Source organism: Manis javanica, chromosome 12 (genome assembly GCF_040802235.1).
Source record: "Manis javanica isolate MJ-LG chromosome 12, MJ_LKY, whole genome shotgun sequence".
In the NCBI taxonomy this organism is placed as follows: domain Eukaryota; kingdom Metazoa; phylum Chordata; class Mammalia; order Pholidota; family Manidae; genus Manis; species Manis javanica.
The window spans coordinates 65,314,359-65,336,369 of record NC_133167.1 but is presented as its reverse complement, the minus strand read 5'-3'; the positions used below and the strand labels follow the sequence as shown (position 1 = coordinate 65,336,369).

At 36.1% G+C, this 22,011-nt stretch overlaps 1 protein-coding gene across 2 annotated transcripts in view; it reads right to left on the bottom strand.

The window, feature by feature from the left end:
* LRP2 (LDL receptor related protein 2) overlaps positions 1–22,011 on the bottom strand; it is a 246,494-nt gene that overhangs the window by 154,672 nt on the left and 69,811 nt on the right. For both annotated transcript variants that reach the window (XM_036995040.2, XM_073218732.1), the window contains exons 10-16: positions 21,765–21,893; positions 20,008–20,177; positions 18,777–19,000; positions 17,535–17,741; positions 15,144–15,346; positions 12,652–12,792; positions 8,431–8,634 (exon numbers count right to left, since the gene is read on the bottom strand). In XM_036995040.2, coding sequence (XP_036850935.2) covers positions 8,431–8,634; positions 12,652–12,792; positions 15,144–15,346; positions 17,535–17,741; positions 18,777–19,000; positions 20,008–20,177; positions 21,765–21,893 — 1,278 coding nt within the window. The remainder of the gene's footprint in view (positions 1–8,430; positions 8,635–12,651; positions 12,793–15,143; positions 15,347–17,534; positions 17,742–18,776; positions 19,001–20,007; positions 20,178–21,764; positions 21,894–22,011) is intronic.

The window sequence follows — 22,011 nt, the reverse complement described above, 5'->3', positions numbered from 1 at the left end:
GACAGATGCACCCCTATGTTTATCGCAGCACTATTTACAATAGCCAAGAAATGAAAGCAACCTAAGTGTCCAACAGTAGATGAATGGATAAAGAAGATGTGGTACATATACACAATGGACTATTATTCAGCCATAAGAAAACAAATCCTACCATTTGCAACAACATGGATGGCGCTAGAGGGTATTATGCTCAGTGAAATAAGCCAGGCAGAGAAAGACAAGTATCAAATGATTTCACTCATACATGGAGTATAAGAACAAAGAAAAACTGAAGGAACAAAACAGCAGCAGAATCACAGAACCCAAGAATGTACCAACAGTTACCAAAGGGAAAGGGACTGGGGAGGATGGGTGGGAAGGGAGGGAGAAGCAGGGGGAAGAAAAAAGGGGGCATTACGATTAGCATGTATAATGTGGGGGAAGGCACGGGGAGGGCTGTACAACACAGAGAAGACAAGTAGTGACTCTACAGCATCTTACTACACTGATGGACAGTGACTATAATGGGGTTTGTTGGGGGGACTTGGTGAATGGGCGAGTCTAGTAACCATAATGTTCCTCATGTAATTATAGATTAATGATACCAAAATAAATAATTTTTAAAAAAACTATTAATGGTTGAGCAAGAATAGGAGATAAACCTAGAATCTATCCATTTCCAAAAGTTTAGGTCTCAAAGAACAGATATGATTCTGGTAAGTAGAACCCAGACTGGCATGGCCTGGATTTCTTCTCTTGTTCAACCTTCCAGAAAAATTTCTCATTGCAGAACATCTGAAGAAGAGATACCTGAGCTCATGCACTCACGAACACCCCGCCACAGACAGGTCTGGGGAGCTGCCACCGCCAGGTGCGATGGGGCGTATCTTTGAGGCATGACTGCCCAACCTTCCCATCAACAGTATCACGGCCACAGCTGCCAAGTTTGGAAAAGACCAGCAAAGACACCAGAAAGGAAATCAAAACTGGGTACAGGAGAAAAAGACCATTTTCCTCTTTGTGAAACTTGTATGCTTTTTCCTCTTTTTCCTTTTTGCTACTAAAGAAAATATGAATCAGAATAAACAAATCACACCTCTTTCTTTTGAAGTAGGAAAATAATTCTGGTGCTTTTTCCACTCATTTATTCAGCAAATATAAAAAGAAAGTTCTCTATGTCTACACAACTTACTAGATTTAGTAAATGTAAACATTGCTAATAATATTCACAATAATAGCTCTTATTGAGCACTTACTATGAGTTGGGAACTTGATTTTTTACAGTGAATTCATCCATCCACAACAGCTCAATCAAGTGGGTATTACTGCATCCCTATTTTACAGATGAGAAAACTGACTCATAGAGAAGTAAAGCTTCTTGAAAAAAGTATGGACACTGCCTTCAAGATACTTATAATTAACTGGGAGAGAGAAGAGGAGACAATTAGGCCATGAGGTAAAAATAAGAGCATAAAGGGTGCTGTGATGGAGGTATGCACAGGATAGTATGAGAACACGTACTCTGAATGGAACATATGGCAAGGTGGAGGTATAGAGAGGTTTCCCAAAGGAGTTGGTGAATTGGGGGTTGCAGGAAAGCATGGACTTGGAAATGAGAGGGAGAGAGACTAAGAACTCCACATGTTCCAGAGCATGACTGAAGGTTAATATGTTAATAATAGACATTTCAAGAGGGAGAATTTTAGATAATGACCAGATTTCTAGGAAGAATAGTGGGAGGGAGGAAGATGAGTGGTTGTGCTGTTCCCCTAAGACAGCAGGTCTGTGAGAAACGGGAGTAAGGTGCCCATTTAGGTATATTAGTTTTGAGGGGATTGTGGGATATTCAAATTAGATATCCAAAAGGCAGTTGGCACAATGGGTCTGAACCTCAGAGAGCTTTATCATCACCTACAAGAAACCTTCCCTGACCTTTCCCTAATTCCCCAGTTAGGAGAATAAACATTCAGAAGATGCCCTACCACAAGTCTCTCCACACTAGTTTACAATAGCTACATAGGTGAGGATCAAAGACATGGAAGGTCAAAATTACATAAGTGAGGAAAAGAGGACCAACATTGAGTACTAGAGACCACAGTTATTTACAGGAGAGGCAAAGAAGAAAAGACCTCTAAGAAACACTGGAAAGAATGGCCAAGAAATAGACAGAAATCCTGGAGTGTGCTGTCATGAAAGAAAGCATTTTAGAAGTGCTAAAGATAAGGACTGAATGTTTAAAAAAAGTTGGAAAAGAGAAGGGATAATTAATGGAGTAAGTTCCCTGTGGGCTTCACTCAGCCAATCTTGACTTTAATTTTATTCCTGACAACTCATTTTCTTCATATATACTCACTGTTACTCAACCTTCTCACTCAAAAAACAACAATGTAATACATCTCAACAGAGCAGAGAGAGTTTAACCACTGACCATAAGAATATTTTAAAAGGTAACTTGCTCAGATGGGGCCTTGAAGCTGACAAAAGCATAATGAGAATTCCAGTGTGACAAAGCAGAAGGAAGCGAGCTGTGGAGGCACCTGCAGAGCACTTAGCCTGCAAGCGGCTCAGAAACCCAAGACTGCCTTTCTGTGAGAGCTACGATTGATTGGAGTTCTCCAAGGTCAGCGGACGTAATTCTAGTCCCCAGGAAAGATGAATTCTGGTTCAAAATAGCAGATTGACCACATGTGTTTATCTCCTCTTGCTTCCAGATTCTAATAAAATGATAATAAAAGAGCAGCAGATGAGAAATTTCCACAGTTTGGAAAAGAAACGGATTAGAGGGGTGGTAACTCACTAAATCAGAGGAGAAAGCTGTAAACTGCATGCCAGCAGAGGGGAGATCCACACCCACACACCCACAGCATATTCCCACTCAGAGGCACCAGGATCCACAGAAGGCAGTGGCAAGGAACTAAGGGCTTAGTTAAAAGCCAGCATCCCAAGCAATTAGACCCCCAGGTCCCTCTCAGACCCTGAGCATCTAGGCCACTTGCCTCCATCTACCTCCTAGAACAGATCAGAGATTTTCTTCTCTGGAGCCAAGGAAGCAGAGAGGTTGTAAACTCAGGATACAATACACAACAGAGGGTTGAGACAGACACAGAACTGGGCACAGGGGGATTATTAGAATACTGAACCAAGTGGTCCCAGCTCCCTGTCAAGAACAGAGAGCCAGCTACTCAAGCCTCCTCTCCACCCCAAGAAGAAGAATGGGCACATATATGAAGGAGAAATTGCCTATCTCCAGAGAAAATGTACTAATACTGACATCTGGAAGCTCCCCAACAGAGAGGCTGCTTCAGCACCTGAAGTTCACCAGCTGATGCAGCCCATCCATACATATAGATGTTTTGGCCAGTTTTTTATAACCCTGCCCTTAATATCAAACAAGGGTCACAGAAATCTGAAGAAAACAAGTTGAAAACAAGCTACGTTTATACCCTTAAACACTATCACTCTTATCTCCTCCCTCAACCCCTTGGTAACCATCATTTTGCAGTTTTTCCAGGTTTAACTTTTTTAGAGTCCATATATAAGTGTTTTCATGCATAACTGTCTTTCTCTGACTTATTTTGCTTGGCATAATGTGCTCAAGGTCCATCCATGTTGTTGCAAATGGGAGAATATCCTCATTTCTCATGGCTGAATAATATTCCATTGTGCAATATACCACACCTTTTTTATTCATTCACAGGCACTTGGGTTGCTTCCTTATCTCAGCTATTGTGAATAGTGCTGCAATAAACATGGGAGTACATATATCTCCTCAAAATTCTGTTTTCATTTCCTTTGGGTACATACCCAGAAGTGGAATTGCTGGATCTATTTTTAATTTTTTGAAGAACATTTTCTTCCAGAAGTTTTATGGCATCAGACATTTTTAAATCTTCGATCCATTTCAAGTTAATTTTATGAGTGATGTGAAACAGGGGTCCAATTTATTGTTGAGCATGTTTCTCCAATTTTCCCAGGATCATTTGTTGAAGAGACTATCCTTTTCCCATTCGTTATTCTTGGCTCCCTTTTCTAACATTAATTGACTATATATGCCAGGGTTTAATTCTGGGCTCTCTATTCTGTTCCACTGATTGATGTGTCTATTTTTGTGCCAGTTCCATACTGTTTTTATTGTTATAGATATAGTTTTAAGTTTGAAACTATTATGGCTTTAGTAGTATAGTTTGAAATCTGGAAGCCCAGTAACTCTGGCTTTGTTCTCCTTTCTCAGGATTGCTTTGGCTATTGAGGTTCTTTTGTAGTCCCACACAATTTTAGGATTGTTTCTCCTATTTCTGTGAAGAATAGCTTTGACAGTTTGATGAGGATTGCACTGAATCAGTAGATGGCTTTGAGTAGTCTGACCATTTTAACAATATTAATTTTTTCCATCCATGTACATGGGAATCTTTCCATTTGCTTGTGTCTTTGATTTCTTTCAGCAAAGTTTTGTAGTTTCCATTGTACGGATCTCTTATTTTCTTGGTTAAATTTGTTCCAAATTATTTTATTGGTTTTGATGCTATTGTGAATGGGATGGTTTTCTTTATTTTTTTATATGTCCTATTATTAATATAAAGGAATACAATTGATTTCTGTATGTTGCTTCCTTGGGTTGCAACAGCCTAAAATGTATCAGCCTAAAATTCTCTCAAGCTTAAGAGCTATGTAGTACTGTATTCTTAAAATATTAAAGATAAAAGATATCCTGCCTCTTTACTGAAATCATGAATTCAATAGTTTTTTGATTCTTTTGGATGTTCTACATACAGCATCATACTATCAGCAATTAATGACAGCTTTACTTCTTCCTTTCTGATTGTGAAGACTTTAACTCCTTTTTCTTGCCTGATTGCTCTAGCTAAGACTTCCATTACTATATATATATTGAAATAAGAGTGGAGATAACAGACATGCTTGCCTTGTTCCTGATTTTAGAAACACTTTCAATTTCTCCCACTGAGTATAATGTTAGCTATGGATTTGTTACATATGGCTTTTCTTATGTTGAGATATGTTCCATCAATACCCAGTCTGTTACAGGTGTTTATCATGAAAGCATGTTGTATTTTAACAAATGCTTTTTCTGCATCTATTGAGATGATCATATGATTTTTATCTTTCACTTTATTGATGTGATATATTATGTATTTGTATATATTTTTTATATATTATAAATATATATTATACATTTTTGACTTGAGTATGTTGAACCATCCTTTCATTACAGTGATAAGTTCTATGGTCATGGTATATAATCCTTTTAATGTGTTCTTGAATTCGGTTTGGTAATATTTTGTTGAGAATTTTTGCATCTATATTCCTCAGGGATATTGGCCTATAGTTTTCTTTCTTGTGGCATTCTTACCTGGTTTTGGTATCAAAGTAATGCTGGCCTCATAGAATGAATTTGGAAGCATTCTCTCCTCCTCAGTATTTTGGAAGAGTTTAAAGAGGATTGGTATGAATTCTTCTTTAAATGTTTAGTAGAATTCTCCAGTTAAGACATCTGTGTCTGGAGTTTTCTGTACTGGGAGTTGTTTTTTTTTTTCTGATTCAATTTCTTTACTTGTTATTGGTCTGCTAAGGTTTTCCATCCCTTCCTAATTCACTCTTGGTATATTGTACATTTCTAGAAATGTACCAGTTTCTTCTAAGTTATGTAATTTGTTGCCATATAATTGTTCATATTAGTTTCTTATGATTCTATGCATTTCTGTGGTATGGAGTATTAATTTTCTTTAGGTAATTCATATCTTCAGAGAAGAATTGATCATTTTTCTTTTTTCATTGAAATATAGTTGATATACAATATTATATTAGTTTCATGTATGCAACACAGTGATTTGACATATATTCATGATGAAATGCTCACCACAATAAGTATAGTTATCATCTGGTCACCATAAATAGCTATTATGATATTATTGAGTATACTCCCTATGCTGTACTTTTCATCCCTGTGACATTTATTTTATAATTGGAAGTTTGAAACTCTTTATCATCTTCTATTTCATCCATCCTTCCATCCCCCTCCCCTATGGCAACCACCAATTTGTTCTCTGTATTTGTGAGTCTATTTCTGTTTTGCTTGTTCTTTTTTTTTATTTTTAGATTCCACATGTAAGTGAAATTTGTCTTTCTCTTTCTGACTTATTTCACTTAGCATAATAACCTCTAGGTCCATCTATGTTCTCACAAACAGCAAGATTTCATTCTTTTTTATGGATAAGTTATATTCCATTGTATTACTTTTTACAATAGACAAAATATGGAAACAACTGAAGTGTCCATCAATAGATAAATGGGTAAAGATGTCACACATCTATACAGTGGCATAAAATACTGAATTTATGAAACAAGAACACATTTTATGAATAAAGGAATAATCAGAGAATAAAAAGGTACTATTCAATAGAAAGGGTGAAAACTAAAATGCCAAAAAAATCTCATAGGAAGTAAAATAAAATATTAAAGATAAAAGATAAGAAAAAAAGTAGATGATTAATCAAACATTTTACCATTAAGAGTTACAGAGAGATTAGAAAAAAACAGAGGCAAGAAAATTCTTCACACTAGAAAGACATAAATCTCAAGATTAAAGGGATACAAAAGGGTCCTAAAATCTTCCAAAAAGGAATGAAAATAAAATGTCAACAATAACAGTTCAAAAAAAGTCATATACAATAAAATGGCATTCCAAATGGCACTGGACTCTCAACTCTGCAAACTAGAAGAAGGTGGAGCAATTTCTTCAAATGTCTGGGATAAAATTACTTTCACCCTATAACTCTATACCCAGCCAGTCAAGATGGAAGGCAAAATAAAAACACTCTTGGACATTTAATAACTCAAAAAACATACCACTCTACTAATTCTTCTTAAGAAGCTTCTATATCATGTGTTTCAGCAGAGTGAGGAAATAAATCTTGAAAGAGAAATAAATGTCCTGTAGAAACAGAAGACCCAGCACAGGAATGGGGTGAAGAGAAGTGAGAAGACAAGAGCTGTGAACCAGATTCAAAGAGAAATGAACTGGGACAGGGGATAGAAGTTTACAGAGGGGAAAATACTTGAGATCATTTGCATTCAGTAGATAGATAGATAGATAGATAGATAGATAGATAGATAGATAGATAAAGCATTTGATAGATCTGTTGGAGCACTGAGGAAAATACGTGAAAGTTAAATAGAAAACTAAACAAATGAAGATAGGGAAATTGTTAACTCCAGTAAAAAATAAAAAATTGTTCAAGAAATATCATCACAGAATACTACTTGGCTTAGCAGAGAATATTAATATTTATACTATATTAATAATATAAACAGCTACTACCAACTCAATAAAAAATTACCATCTAGGTTTTAGGGAGAATCAGGGTAGGAATGTAAGAGAGCTAAATTCTCATCTATAACAAGGACGTAAATGTCTAAAATAACAAATCAAAAAAACAGAATTATAAGCAAAATATTTAGAAACATGGAGACAAATAATAGAAGAAACCCCTAAGAATGGCAGGCAATTTACTCTTGAAGAGCAAGTCTGGGTCGGGGACAGGATAGAACACGGTAATATGGCTTTTTACTAAAAACAACTATAATAATTGCTAACATTTACTGAATATTTACTATTTTCCAGTCATTACTAAAAGTGTTTTTCATGTATCAGCCTAAAATTCTCTCAAGCTTATGAGCTATGTAGTACTGTATTCTTAATCCTTTTTAACAGATCAGGAAAATAGGCATAAAGAAATTAAGTAAATTCCCCAAGATTACACCACTATGAAATGAAAGAAGGCAGGATTCAAAACCGGGCAGTGTAGCTCCTGAGCAGGTCCTTATCGCTGCTGTTATACTGGCTTTCAATTTTTTCAAATTGTCAGTTTCAACTCATTAGTTAGTTGTAAAATCAAAGTACCCCAACAGTAAAGTGTGACTGACTGTAATTTATCTTTCTGTGATGATTATGAAAATGTAACAGAATTCCATTCAATTAAAAACTTAATGTAAATCTGTATTTACATACAATTCATGCCTTTTTAAAGAATTACTATTATTCCAAGCCCAGCTTTAAGGTAGCCCAACATCCCTTAAAGAGAGGTCATCCCATTGCTTCAATCTTGCTTGCTTAAATATGAGGAACAGCCTCTAGTCAACTAACTCATACACCCGACTCTCCTTCTACAGAGTGTCTTCTCTATCTATGATAATATTTGTCATTGTTAGAATGCACCCTCATTTAGAACTTACCTTGAAAATAAAGGAAAAGTGTTTATTTCAAGATAATTCATAAGAAAAGCAATAGATTTCTTTTCTCCATCTAAAAGTATCTAACAAGCTTAGTAAAGGACCATGCTTAAGAAGTGAATGCAAAGGTTTACTGGGAGAATTATTAGTATTAATACTGAAAATGGATAACACATTCAAAAAAATTTGCAAAATCCATCTCACCTGTGCCATTGACATATTGTTTAAAGATTATGTGTTTTGATGTATCTGAATAAAAGATAGTGTTCTCCCAGGCATCAAAATCAATTCCAACAAAGAAAGAAGGCATTTCTGTCACTGGAAGTATGACATCTTCCTGAGTAGAGAGGTTGAATGGGATGCCACGAACAGCCACTTCGGATGAGAAGAGCAGGAACTGCCTGAGAGCTGTAGGAAGAAGTCCAGCGCCATCAGCCACAGCATTGCTCTCGCCCTCTCTGAATTAGAGAATTACTATGCCTCCACAAAGCACATTTTATTATTCTGAAATGTAATTTTGAATAAACATAAAAAGTAAATCTGTGGAAAACATAGTTGGAGATAATGGAAGAAAGAGAAGAAAAAGATAAGCTGTTATGAAGGCAATACAAATATTATAATCTTATTTCTTCCTCAGAAATTTATCCTTAAGATTTATTTTTATAAAACATGGTCCATATGTTTAATTTCTAAAGCATAATTTCTGAACTGCAGAGTAATTTCACCAAATTTTTGGGGCTAGATTGACTTTTATATAGAAACCTATACCAAAACTCCTATGGAATGTCTGCTACATTTATGTTAATACTTGTCATTGTTAGAATGCACCCTCATTTATAACTTACCTTAAAAATAAAGGAAACGTGTTCCTTCTAAGTTATTTCATAAGAAAAGCAATAGATTTCTTTTCCCCATCTAAAAGTATCTAACAAACTTAGTAAAGGACCATGCTTAAGGAGTGAATGCAAAGTTTTACTGGGAAAATTATCAGTATTAATATTGAAAAGAGACAAAACACGCAAAAAATGCAGTTTTTGAGATATTAAGACCAGTAAAAAAGAAGAATTAATAGCAACCAGGTAAACTATTTAGAGAGAAATAAAGGAGGGAAAGAAAGGAGATGGGAGGAATGGAGGAAATAGGAAAGAAGGAGCGATGGGAAAACAAAAGACGGCAGTGACAGCATGTCAGGGGGTCAGAGAGGTGAAGGAGGATGGCCAAGGCAAAAATAAAAATTGTAGAGGGAGTTTAAAAGCAAAATTATTAGACAATGTACTGCCAATATACAGTTAGAAACATGTGGTCTTTTAAATGTGGGTGATTTTTTGTCTGAGTTAGAAAAATAAAATTTACATACTAAGCCAGAGCAGCACCATCTGGGGAGCAAGAATTTGTTCAAGGTATTAAAAACGAGAGCTGTCAAGACAGGGATGTGCACTCTCCCCACTTCTTATTCAACATAGTACTGGAGGTCCTAGCCATGGCAATCAGACAATACAAAGAAATAAAAGGCATCCAGATTGGCAAGGAAGAAGTTAAACTGTCCCTATTTGCAGATGACATGATATTGTACATAAAGAACCCCAAAGAATCCACTCCAAAACTACTAGATCTAATATCTCAGTTCAGTAAAGTTGCAGGATACAAAATTAATCCACAGAAATCTGTGGCTTTCCTATACACAAACAATGAACCAGCAGAAAGAGAAATCAGGAAAACGATTCCATTCACAATTGCATCAAAAAGAATAAAATACCTAGGAATAAACCTAACCAAGGAAGTGAAAGACTTATACTCTGAAAACCACAAGACACTTGTGAGAGAAATTAAAGATACCAATAAATGGAAACACATCCTGTGCTCATGGATAGGAAGAATTAATATTGTCAAAATGGCCATCCTGCCTAAAGCAATCTACAGATTCAATGCAATCCCTATCAAAATATCAAAAACATTCTTCAACAAACTAGAGCACATAGTTCTAAAATTCATATGGAAACACAAAAGACCCTGAATGGCCAAAGCAATCCTGAGAAGGAGGAATAAAGAGTGGGGGGATTACACGCCCTGACTTCAAGCTATACTACAAAGCCACAGTAATCAAGACAATTTGGTATTGGCACAAGAACAGACCCATAGACCAATGGAATAGACTAAAGAGCCCAGATATAAACACAAGGATATATAGTCAATTAATATATGATAAAGGAGCCATGGATATACAAGGGGAAATGAGAGCCTCTTCAACAGCTGGTGTTGGCAAAACTGGACAGCTGCATATAAGAGAATGAAACTGGATTACTATCTTAACTCCATATACAAAAGTAAACTCAAAATGGATCAAAGACCTGAATATAAGTCATAAAACCATAAAACTGTTAGAAGAAAACATAGGCAAAAATCTCTTGAATATAAACATGAGCAACTTTTTCCTGAACGCATCTCCTCAGGCAAGGGAAACAAAATAAAAAATGAACAAATGGGACTACATCATATTAAAAAGCTTCTGTACAGCAAAGGACACTATCAGCAGAACAAAAAGGCATCTTACAGTATTGGAGAATATATTTATAAATGACAAATCTGACAAGGGATTAACATCCAAAATATATAAAGAACTCATTGCCTCAACACCCAAAAAGCAAATAACCCTATTAAAAAATGAGCAGAGGATATGAACAGACAATTCTCCAAAGAAGAAATTCAGATGGCCAACAGGCACATGAAAAGATACTCCACATGGATAATTATAAGGGAAATGCAAACTAAAACCACAATAAGATATCACCTCATGCCAGCTAGGATGGCCAACACAGAAAAGAATAGGAGTAACAAATGCTGGTGAGGATGCAGAGAAAGGGAAGCCCTCCTGCACTGCTGGTGGGAATGTAAAATAGTTCAACCATTGTGGAAAGCAGTATGGAGGTTCCTCAAAAAACTTTAAATAGAAATACCATTTGACCCAGGAATTCCACTCTTAGGAATTTACCCTAAGAATGCAGTTTCCCAGTCTCAAAAAGACATATGTACCCCTATGTATACTGTTGCACTATTTACAAAAGCCAAGAAATGGAAACAACCTAAATATCCATCAGTAGATGAATTGATAAAAAAGATGTGGTACATATACACAATTGAGTATTGTTCAGCTGTAAGAAGAAAACAAATCCTACCACTTGCAACAACATGGATGGAGCTAGAGGGTATTATGCTCAGTGAAATAAGCCAGGTGGAGAAAGACAAGTACCAAATGATTTCACTCATCTGTGGAGTATAAGAACAAAGCAAAAACTGAAGGAACAAAACAGCAGCAGGCTCACAGAACCCAAGAATGGACTAACAGCTGCCAAAGGGAAGGGATCCAGGGTCGGGGAAGGAGGGTGGATGGGAAGGGAGGGAGACAGTAAATAAGGGGCATTACAATTAGCACACATCATGTGGGGGGTGGCACAGGGAAGACAGTATAGCACAGAGAAGACAAGTAGTGATTCTATAGCATCTTACTACACTGATGGACAGTGACTGTAATGGGGTATGTGGTGGGGACTTGATTATGGGTGGAATCTAGTAACCACAGTGTTGTTCATGTAATTGCATATTAATGATACTAAAATAAAAAAAAATAAAAAGAGAGCTGTCAATCTTATGTACTTGTGTATCTTATAGGCCAGTAAATAAGGTACTAAGAGATGAACTTAACCTAACTTAGCCTTGGGTCAGAGCCCCAGTTCTCTTCAGGGTGACCCAGGTCCCCAGAGACTCATATGTAAGATGGGTGAGGGGTGGGGGGTGGCATGTGAAGAACTGCTTTAATGTTTGATTTATTGACATTTCTTTCCTCAGATTTATTTTGATGCACAACGAAGTTCCTGGCATATGCACCCCCCACCCCAAGCCTGGCACAGAATTTCACATAGAGTGGGCCTTCCATAAACATCCTGGTGGTGAAGGGTATGCCCTAGGGAATACCCACTTTTCTCTTCTGGGGGATTAATTTCTACACGTTCACTAGAGGTAGGTTCCATGTTAACTGATTATATAAAGTAACCCTGAAGTTCACAGATTAAAAAAAAAAAAAAAAAAAAGAGCTGTCAAAGTGAAAATATGAGAAACAAATATTGCAGGAGTACATTTCATCATCAGCGGAGGCCAAGGCAATCACCTGTTTATGTGTAGATGTATAGGCAACCAAAGAGGGAGAAACGAAGTGTCTGAGGTAAGAATGAAATCCAGAGCACAGAGTCAGGCATGAGGAAAAAAATCCTAGAAAATCACTGAAAAGTAAGGAACTAGAAGAGGAAATGACCACCCAATGCTTAGGAAAGCCCCTTCACGGTGAAGCAGCAGGACAGGGGCAGGCCCAGTCCAGGAGCAGTACATTCCCCCTGGCCGCCAGTCAGGCAGAGACAAGGGCCAGCTCATTACCGACGCAGTGGCGGCTGTCCACGTCCAGGTCAAAGCCAAGTCGGCATTTGCAGCGGTAACCCAGACCATCGTTATCTGTTCTGTGGCTGAGGATGCAGACCTGTTCACAGCCACCATTGTCATCTCCACATGGGTTGTTAACTGGAGGAAAGCACACACAGGATAAAATCTCAATAGAAATGTGGAATTATCCAAGACAGGTGAAACCGCTTTGAGCCTTCTAGGTGAAATTGAATAATGGCTTTGAAATTCCTTGAAGACATCAGTACCCATGGCTGCTATATATGTATATATCCAATTTAGCTGTACTGGCCTTCCAAATTTCAAACTGGTGGTGGTAAAACAGAAAAAAAAAAAAAAAACAGGATTCCCACAACTGGATAACTTGGGGATTCTTTTTCCCCAGTAATTATCTCAGACTCTGCTAGCTTCAGTGATTAGAAAAAGACTGTGCCCCCAATAAAAGATTTAGTGCAATTTTGACCATTCGCATGATGTGATGAACAACCATAATGCTGGATGCTTACTTTCTAAGTAAACCAACTTATGATAAATGACTCTGCTCACCCAGTTCCGCATCTGTCTCTGCGGCCTTACCACAGCACTCTTTCTTTCCACTCTGTATGTGTGTGTGTAGTAGTTTCTCATGTCCTTCTTTGAACCAACTTTGTCATTTTGCTGGTCCCCTCATTAATGAGTTAAGTAAATCTTGATATATCCTTACTGTATAATTACAGGAGTCCTTTATAATTAATAGAAAATTATACAATGACTGAGGCCTCCCTATGCTTCCTCATGAATATTCCATCTTGAGGTAGTCTACTGAGCTTCTGTTTACATATCGAGCTTCTGTTTACATCCTTAAGTAGAGATAATCACATCCAACTACCTGAGCTAAAGTACTCTCTCTCATCCATATAATAATATCCACTGGACAAAGTTTTGTAATCACTTAAGTTAAAAGATGAAACACGTAACGCATAAGTACCATATGACTGTTGGTTATGGTTCTTGACAAAATCTAAACCTTAGGTACTAAAGCATAGGAAGAATTCCTATTATGTATGAAAAATATAATAAAATAAAATAAATGACTCTAAGAGGTAAGTATCATTATCCCAATTTTACAGAAGAGGAAACCACAGCTCCAGAAGTTTAACAACTTGCCCAAGAGTATCAGCAGCTAAATAGCTAACTAAAATTCACATCCAGATCTGATCTAAGACCTTTCCTGTCTGCAACACAAACCAGTTTATACTTCCAAAAACCACTCTCAAAGCAGTGACATCTGGAGGCGTACTGTACACAAGGCTGTTACAGCTAAAAATGTTTTATTTTTTTATGATATTGTCTTCTTACCTTTCACTTAGTCTTTAAGATAAAGAATACTTTTACCCTATCAGGTGGGTTGATTTGGGGAGCCAACAGACAGACATTCTGAGGTGAATAAGAGAAATTACTTGAATGACAAAATTGGGTGATATTTTTGGTCAAGGGTGAGATGTGAATTTAGTAGCACGTGAACTGGCTATTCCAAGTAAAGATTTCAAAAAAGTTTTCAGATATATTGCACATTTCCAAGTAAAGTGTGGGTCTCCAGGGTGACCACACTGAAGGAAATCTGCCTGAATGTATCAGTTCCAGTGGGTGGTCGCTTTTTTCTTCTCAGTCAACCTAGTTAACTTACAGTCTTTCTGCATCCTGAAGTCAGACCCATTACTTTAAGAGTTTTAAAGTAAAATCTATCTTTCTCTGAATTACTGTTCACTGGTATTAAGCTTTCTACCAACACAGTCTAGTTTATTATATTTCTTTTTTTTTTGGTGCACAGGCAAATACAGAAAAGAGCCACATGCAGTCCAGGTAGTCATGTCAATTTAAAACCTTGAAACACAAACAAAACTTACTGTAAAATAACTGAAAACTAAACAGTGTCCCAATTGAAACATTTCTTTCCTTTGTAAGTGACCACCCCAAGAGACATCAAACCCACTTGGCCTATGACAGACCCAATGTAAAACAAATAAAAGGTGTCACACATATACAACACAACAGAGAAGAAAGAAAAAGGGACTCTGATGCTATCTAAAAAGAGCACTTCTTCTGCCTTCAGTTTCTTCAACTGTGACATTAGAGGGTCAAATCAGGAGATTTCTCTCAGTAGAATGAGGATAAGTATTTTGCTTTGGTTTGCTTGCTGATCTAACCCCACCATCTAGACAGGAACCGGCACCTAGCAAGTGCCAATATCTGTTAAATACATCTCTACATTCCCTGTAATTTGACATTTTAACTGTAAAATACATTAATTTTTCCAGAATGTCTATGATTTGCAGAGCCCATGTCAGAGGGTTTACTATCTAGATAACCCATCATATATTTGAAAACACCACCCAAATCTCATGAGAACCCTTATCATTAATCTCCATAACTAAGAAAACCTTTTTACCAAGGCCAGTGCCAAGGATGATTTCCATTATTCTGGGACATACCATAGGGCTGCCTGAGAGAATGATAAACAGCCACTCCAAAGGGCCTCAGGGAAGACTGGTAGTACACTTCTGGGCTGGTCTCCTTGAACTTGTTTGCCTTCATTACTGCCATCTTTGTCCAATCAGTAAAGAATATGTGATTTTCAAACAAGCTTATTCCAAAGGGATGAGGAATAAGTGAGCCTCCATGAATTACTGTCTTCCTGTTATAAAAGACATGTATTATTTTTTTTAAATTAAAAAAAGACATGTATTATATAACTTTTTTGTTTTGCTTTATTTTGATTAGATGTAGAATTAGTTCAAATAAATGCCTAAGAAGCTACCTAATTTAATGTTAAAAATACAGAATATATAGAAAAATAGATTTTAAGATACAGGCATATTTCCATCTACATATGATAGGAGAGCTTTCATATTATCTCTTGGAAAAGACCCTAGAAACTGAAATTCTAGTTCCAGTCCAACTTATTTTACATTTTTCTGAGAAATTACCATTTTCTCACCTGCTCTTCATTCTTTTAAGGTTACTCCACATATAAAAGGGCTAAGATATGAAGCAGCACTTTGAAACCATAAGAGTGTGACAAGCAATTGGAAGTCTGGTAGAAGATACCTTCAACACTTACTGCAAACTGCACCACTAACCACTTCTCAGGACAGCGAATGTTAGAGCTCAACCCACAGGAAGCATACAGACCTATTCCTGATGTCATTCTCAAGAGAACCAAAATCCGAGCTACCACTGTTATACTTCTATTGGATTAAATTGTCAGCTAATCATACCTGGGGAAGCACAAAGTCTCCAGAGCTGCTTAAAAAGAGGGAAACAAGTGAAAGGTGTGAGGACCGCAGAAGAAATCAACAGTTCTGCCAACACTACATTTACACAAACAGTTCAATTGGGCCAACATAGAGTGAGGTAGAAGATGGTTCATGGGGAAAACCTCTTGTATTTTTTTCTGTTAGCATAATAGAAAGATCTTAAAGAAAAATCCTACCAGCCCCTGAAAACTCATAAGCACAATAGAGCTCTAAGAAAAAACTTGAAGATACTATGGCTGAGAAACACACTAAAAGTAAAAAAAACAAATCTAAGAGGCAAGTTGATGCACACTTTGAAACACTCGACAATGACATGGTATGTTAAGATTAGAGAATGGTTTTCTTTTTCAGTTAGCAAATTCCAGAACCCTGAATGCCACCTACTAGCAAAATTAGAGGCAGTGACTTTATGATTTCAGCTTACTCATGAGCTTTAATGTCTCTTTGATGTTTCTTCATAGCCAAACCACTCAAATCTTTCTGAACATTCATTTTTACCCTTTATGTTCTATTTCAACCTTAGCACAAAAATATTTAGACTATACAACATAATGTTGAAACACCCATTGAAAAGAAAAAAAGGCAAGTTTTCAAATGTTTTATATGATTTGTTGGGTTGACTGGTATTTTTTTCATTACATTAATTCATATTTTCACTATGAAAAACAGCTTCAGAGATAAGAAGTCACTGTCTTAATAGTCAATCCCTTCATTTAACCAAGTAGAGATTGTTCTAAGAATATAAAATCCAGGGACAAACTGTGATACCATCCTTAGAAAATAGAGATAAAAGAGGAAAAAAGAAACTATAACATTCCTTTCATTGAGAAAACAATAAAATCAAGTCATTTGGAAAAATTAAATGGCCAGCTTATTTGCTGAATCCACAAAGAGTAATTTTTGTTTGTCAAAATTTGAAGACCATGTTTTAACCAATTTTTGAAAATACAAAAATGAAAGGATCTAAAATAAGTTAACAATTTAACTAACTTAGAGTTAGCTCTAATCAGGCTATGAAGACGGAGAAAAAAGAGTGTGCCATATTCTATATTCAAATATTGTGTTTAAGTACTTTTGAAGTGTATCAGGTAAAAACACAAGTCAGAATTTCTCTTTGAAATTTTAAATATATATATAAGGGCAGAATAAAATCCAACTAATTCACACCAGATAGTGTTAAATAAATGCTAAAATTTGTGTATTTACTGGGGGAAAATTAGCTAAAAGATAAAGATGATTTTTGGAAACAAACTGTAAGAGACCCAGAGAATAAACAGACTCGCGAGTTAATGAAAATAATGCCCGTCATCTGGGAGTGGGAAAGAGACTGGAGAGGAAAAATCAAATAACAAATATTCTAGATAATATTAAATGAATGTTATTATGGAATGCAAGAAAAGTGAATAAAACTCAGAGCATGTCACTTCATGCAAATGTCATCACAAAAGTCATTCAAGTTATAATATCAACCAACAAAGCAATATTTTAATTTTGGCCTTTCAGTATCCCTTTCCATAAATTTCATGTACTTTTGCCCAAAAAAGCTATAAAAAAAACACTTCTTACCTTTGAATTCCATCATAAGTTACAGTCTCAATGTAATTAAAACGGCAGTCAACCCAGTAAACACGCTTTGATACCATGTCGAGAGTTATCCCAGCGGGCCATCCCAGCTTTGTTTTTACCAACTCCTTACGGTTGGTGCCATCCATGAAAGCCCTTTCCACCTTAGGTTCCCCAGAAAGGCTCCTCCAATCTGAGAAAAATAAATAACTATAAAAGAAAAACAAAGTCAGTTATTTTACAAGTTTACCTGGAAAACATTTAGATTATGTGTTTGGATCAATGGACATTTCCTCCAGCTGATCAGAGAACAATAGGGGTACAAACAAGAGAGAAATAAAAAAGCATTAAAAATCAGAGGCTATGAGGGCCAATCAGGAGAGTCAACAACTCCAAACAGCAACTGTTAAAATGCTGAGATGACAGCCTAAAAATCCATAGCCACCTTCTTAATTTTCTCCCATGTTCCCCGGCTCTTTCACTTCTCCTTTTTACACTCAGGAAAACTTACAGATACATTTTAAAACAAGCTATCAAGCTATTTCCCTCCCTAATTCCCCATTCTAAAGCACAGTCTAGAGAACATATCCATCATTTTCATGAAAGGACAACTGATATCATCAAGTAGAAATGAATGATCACTGTTCACTAAACATTAAGTAGCCTTAAGTCTATTCAAGGGCCCTAAGACCCAGATGAAAAAACACGAGGAGAAAGCTAAGTTCCCTACAGCTGCTCTCAAGTGTGGAGATGAAGGAAATTTGAATTCATACCTAGAGAAAAGTAAGCATTATCAGTCTTTCTGGTTTGATACACACCAAACAATTGTAATGAGGTGTCAGCACTGTCATTTCAGGCCCAGCCTGTAACAAGTAAGCCCTAAAGGGAGAGCTCCAATCTTCTTTCCCCTCTTAATAATCTTTACAGCTAATTCATGTTAGTGATCATCTTAATAATGGTGAAACAAAAGTAATGCTTAGTTGTAACAGTAATTTTAGATTGAGTCAGAATACAAAGTCCAAAATTTCAGCCAGTCAAATGTAGCAAACACTAAATATAAAATTCATACCCAAAGACATCACGTATTTTTAGTACACCAGTTAGTGTACTCCTTTAAAGCATCTATGAATGCAGACATAAAATACATGTGGGTTCTAGAGTACAGAGCATAAAAGAAATTAAAATGAACCTTCAATTAATCCAGTGGATGTTTTATGTATAGGGGATGTTTTATGTATCACTTACCCAAGAGTTGGGTCCAGGGCAATTCCTCTAGGATGCCCTAAGTTTTCTGTTATAAGGATAACACGGTTGCTTCCATCCAAATTGACCACTTCTATGCGGTTGACCTTGGTCTCCACCAGATAAAGTTTATTATTAATCCAGTCCACAGCCAGATTTTCTGGATCATCAACAGAAACATTGAGAACTTCTTGGATATTTAAACCATTAATATCAACTGAAAAGACCTGAAAGAAAAATCAATATTTTTATACTTCCTAAGCATAACTAATTGTGGTGACCGTTTTCCTATATTCATTTAATGTATCTATCTATGTTGCACAAATCAGTCAACCTGACAAAAAAAAATTTCACCAGAGACTTGCTATTTTATTTTACATCATGGGTTACTGGGGGCAAAGGGTTTCTTTAAAAGTATGTGCAATGCAAATATAAAAAGCTGGGTTAAAAAAAAAGCCTGCATTTCTCATTCTCAGCTTTACTGGAAGTTTAAAGAATATGGATTTATTTGGTGGAGGAGGTGGTGGTGGTTTGTTCTGATTTTTAGCCGTAATCAAATCACAACTGCTAATAAAACAAATTCTCAATTTTTAGAAATTTTATGCAAGTTATCATTTAATTGAATTAGAACTATATTAATGGTACAAGGAAATGTAAGTAGAAATTAAATTCCATGACTCTTTAGTAGTCTCTAAAATTTGTCTTAAAAATCACCATTGCATTACTCAAAGTCAAAAATAAATCCATCACACTTTCCAAATAAGAGAGCATAATGAACTTTTGACTGTTAAACAAAATACTGTCAATATTTGTTACCCGATCCACAACTACAGTTCCATTTAGAAGATGGAGGTAAAATCTGATTTTTATCATCTAGGAAAGCAGAGTACTTTTTACATTTTAAATGACCAAGTTTCAAAATTGCTACCAAATATCTACCCAGTTTTGAAAGAATGTCTACTATTTCTTTTAATTAGGCTTTTGGACTCCTTTTTGAATAAAATTAAAAGTTGCTCAAGGCTAAACCATATAATAGACTGCTTTGTTTGATAGGTCATAAATGTAATAGTATAGCATGGAGAAGGTGCCAAGTAACATAAAATATCTCAAAGGCCTTTTTTGTTAGAAAACGAAGGAGTGTTCCTTCCTACTCCCCTAAAAACGAAAAGCTATCAACACTTTGTGCTTGGGGTTCTATCAGCTCCCAAGGTACACTCCTGAAATTCCTACTTACCTTATCTTGCACAGTGTCAGTCCAAAAGACTCTCTGTAGGCGATAGTGAAAGTCCACACCCACAGCCACTCCATGACTTTGAGACTCTACCAGCATCTCAAAGTTCCTTTCACCAATATCACCCATTAGCAAATCCTGGCCATTGGAGAAGATAATGGAGACCTGGTCAGCTAAATGTGAAGAAGGAAGCCATTATCACTCCAAGTGAACAAAGAAGACAGAGTAATTTACAACTGATGCTTTCTTCTTTTTCAAATATTTTCTTCTATGTTATCTTATGATTTTAAAGTAAGTTTCTACTCATTTTACAGATGGGCAAATTGAGACAAAGATGTTGAATGACATGTGCAAAATCACAGTAAATTAGGAACAGCCTGCCAAGAATTCAAGTGTCCTGACTGCTAGTCCAGCGCACTCTCAATGACACAGAGAGGAATAGCTCAGGCATTTTCAAGAAGCCTTAATGATACGAGCAGCTTACCCCATGTGAAACTTTAGGTTGTATGAAACACAGAACATGTTTTAAGGATTACTGAGAAATCACTATGAAAAATATGGCAATGATGGATCCAAACTTGCTTTACCTATATATTCATGGGCATGCAAAATGGCATATAAATAAGGCTTTTCACTGTAGTTTTGTTTATAATATCAAAGGATAAGAAATGATATAAAAGTCCATTAGTAGGGGACTAGTTAAATAAATTATGTACACCCAAAAAATGGAGTATTATGCCACTATTGAAGAAAGAATAATAATGAGATCTGTCTTGATATGCATTAGCAAGATGCAGAACTGTGTGTATAACTTTACTCCTATACATATAAAAACAGGGTTAATACCTATATTTCTGATCCTTTTTATTTATTTAACAATCTCTAGAATTGAAATAAACAGTGATTATGATGGGAAAGGGAAAGGGAAAACTGGGCAAAGGGGTACAGATTCGGGGGGGCATTTTACTATATATATTCTTTTTTTATATATATATCTTCCTATAAATTAAAAATTTTGAACATATGAATATATTATCCATTCAAAAACAAGTAATTGTTAAAAATCAGCTGTTCCAAAAAGTTAGTACACAGCAAATCAGGTATTTTTACACAAAAATAACTTGAATATGGAACCATTTATCCATCATGTGGGCAGATAAATGTAAGAAGGCCACCAAAGCCACTTCAAAGTTGAGAATGAAACAGTTGGAGAAAAGCAGCAAAATCAAAATCTTCTCATTCAGAAGTCCAAGGGAACAAAGCTGTTTTGGGGGGCCCATCTTTTTAAACAGATTGTCTCTTCAACTGATTCCAACAAAACACCCAGAGCAAAGGCATACACAGAAACTGTTACCCAAATTTAGCTTCCCTTTGAAACAGCCCTAAATTTTGCATAAGCAAAGCCAAAATTATTTCTATAGATATTTGTCAACCATATTTGTGGTAGGTAATTAAAATTAAATATCTATGTAATTCAATGTAGGCATAAAATTTATTCCACAAAATTAAATGTGGTGGATAACATAAGAACCCAAAGGGAACAAGCAACCAATTTAAAAAACTATTAATAATGGTCATCATTAATGCACAGATTGGCCCCTAATAATCAAAGTATAAAATTAATGTGGACCCAGTCTCCCAACAGCTGAAGCTCATTGTGCTATCCGCATAAAGGCTGACATTTGTCGTCTGCTATGGAAAGAGGATATTTGTCAGAAGTTTACTAATCAAAATATGACAAATGTCCTTAATTTACTCACAGGAAGTATTAGCTTTGCAGTGCTTCTGATGCTCCAAGACATACCCTTCTGCACAGTGGCACTGGTGATGGCCAGTTCGGTCTTCACATATCTGGTCACAAATTCCCCATATCTGGCAATCATCAAAATCTGCCATATGGGAAATGAATGTTTGTAATCATATTTACTAGCATTTCTGGAGCACGAACGGGCGAAAATCTTAGACATGCTGTAGAGAAATATGGTGCTGCCCTGTCTAAATAAGCAT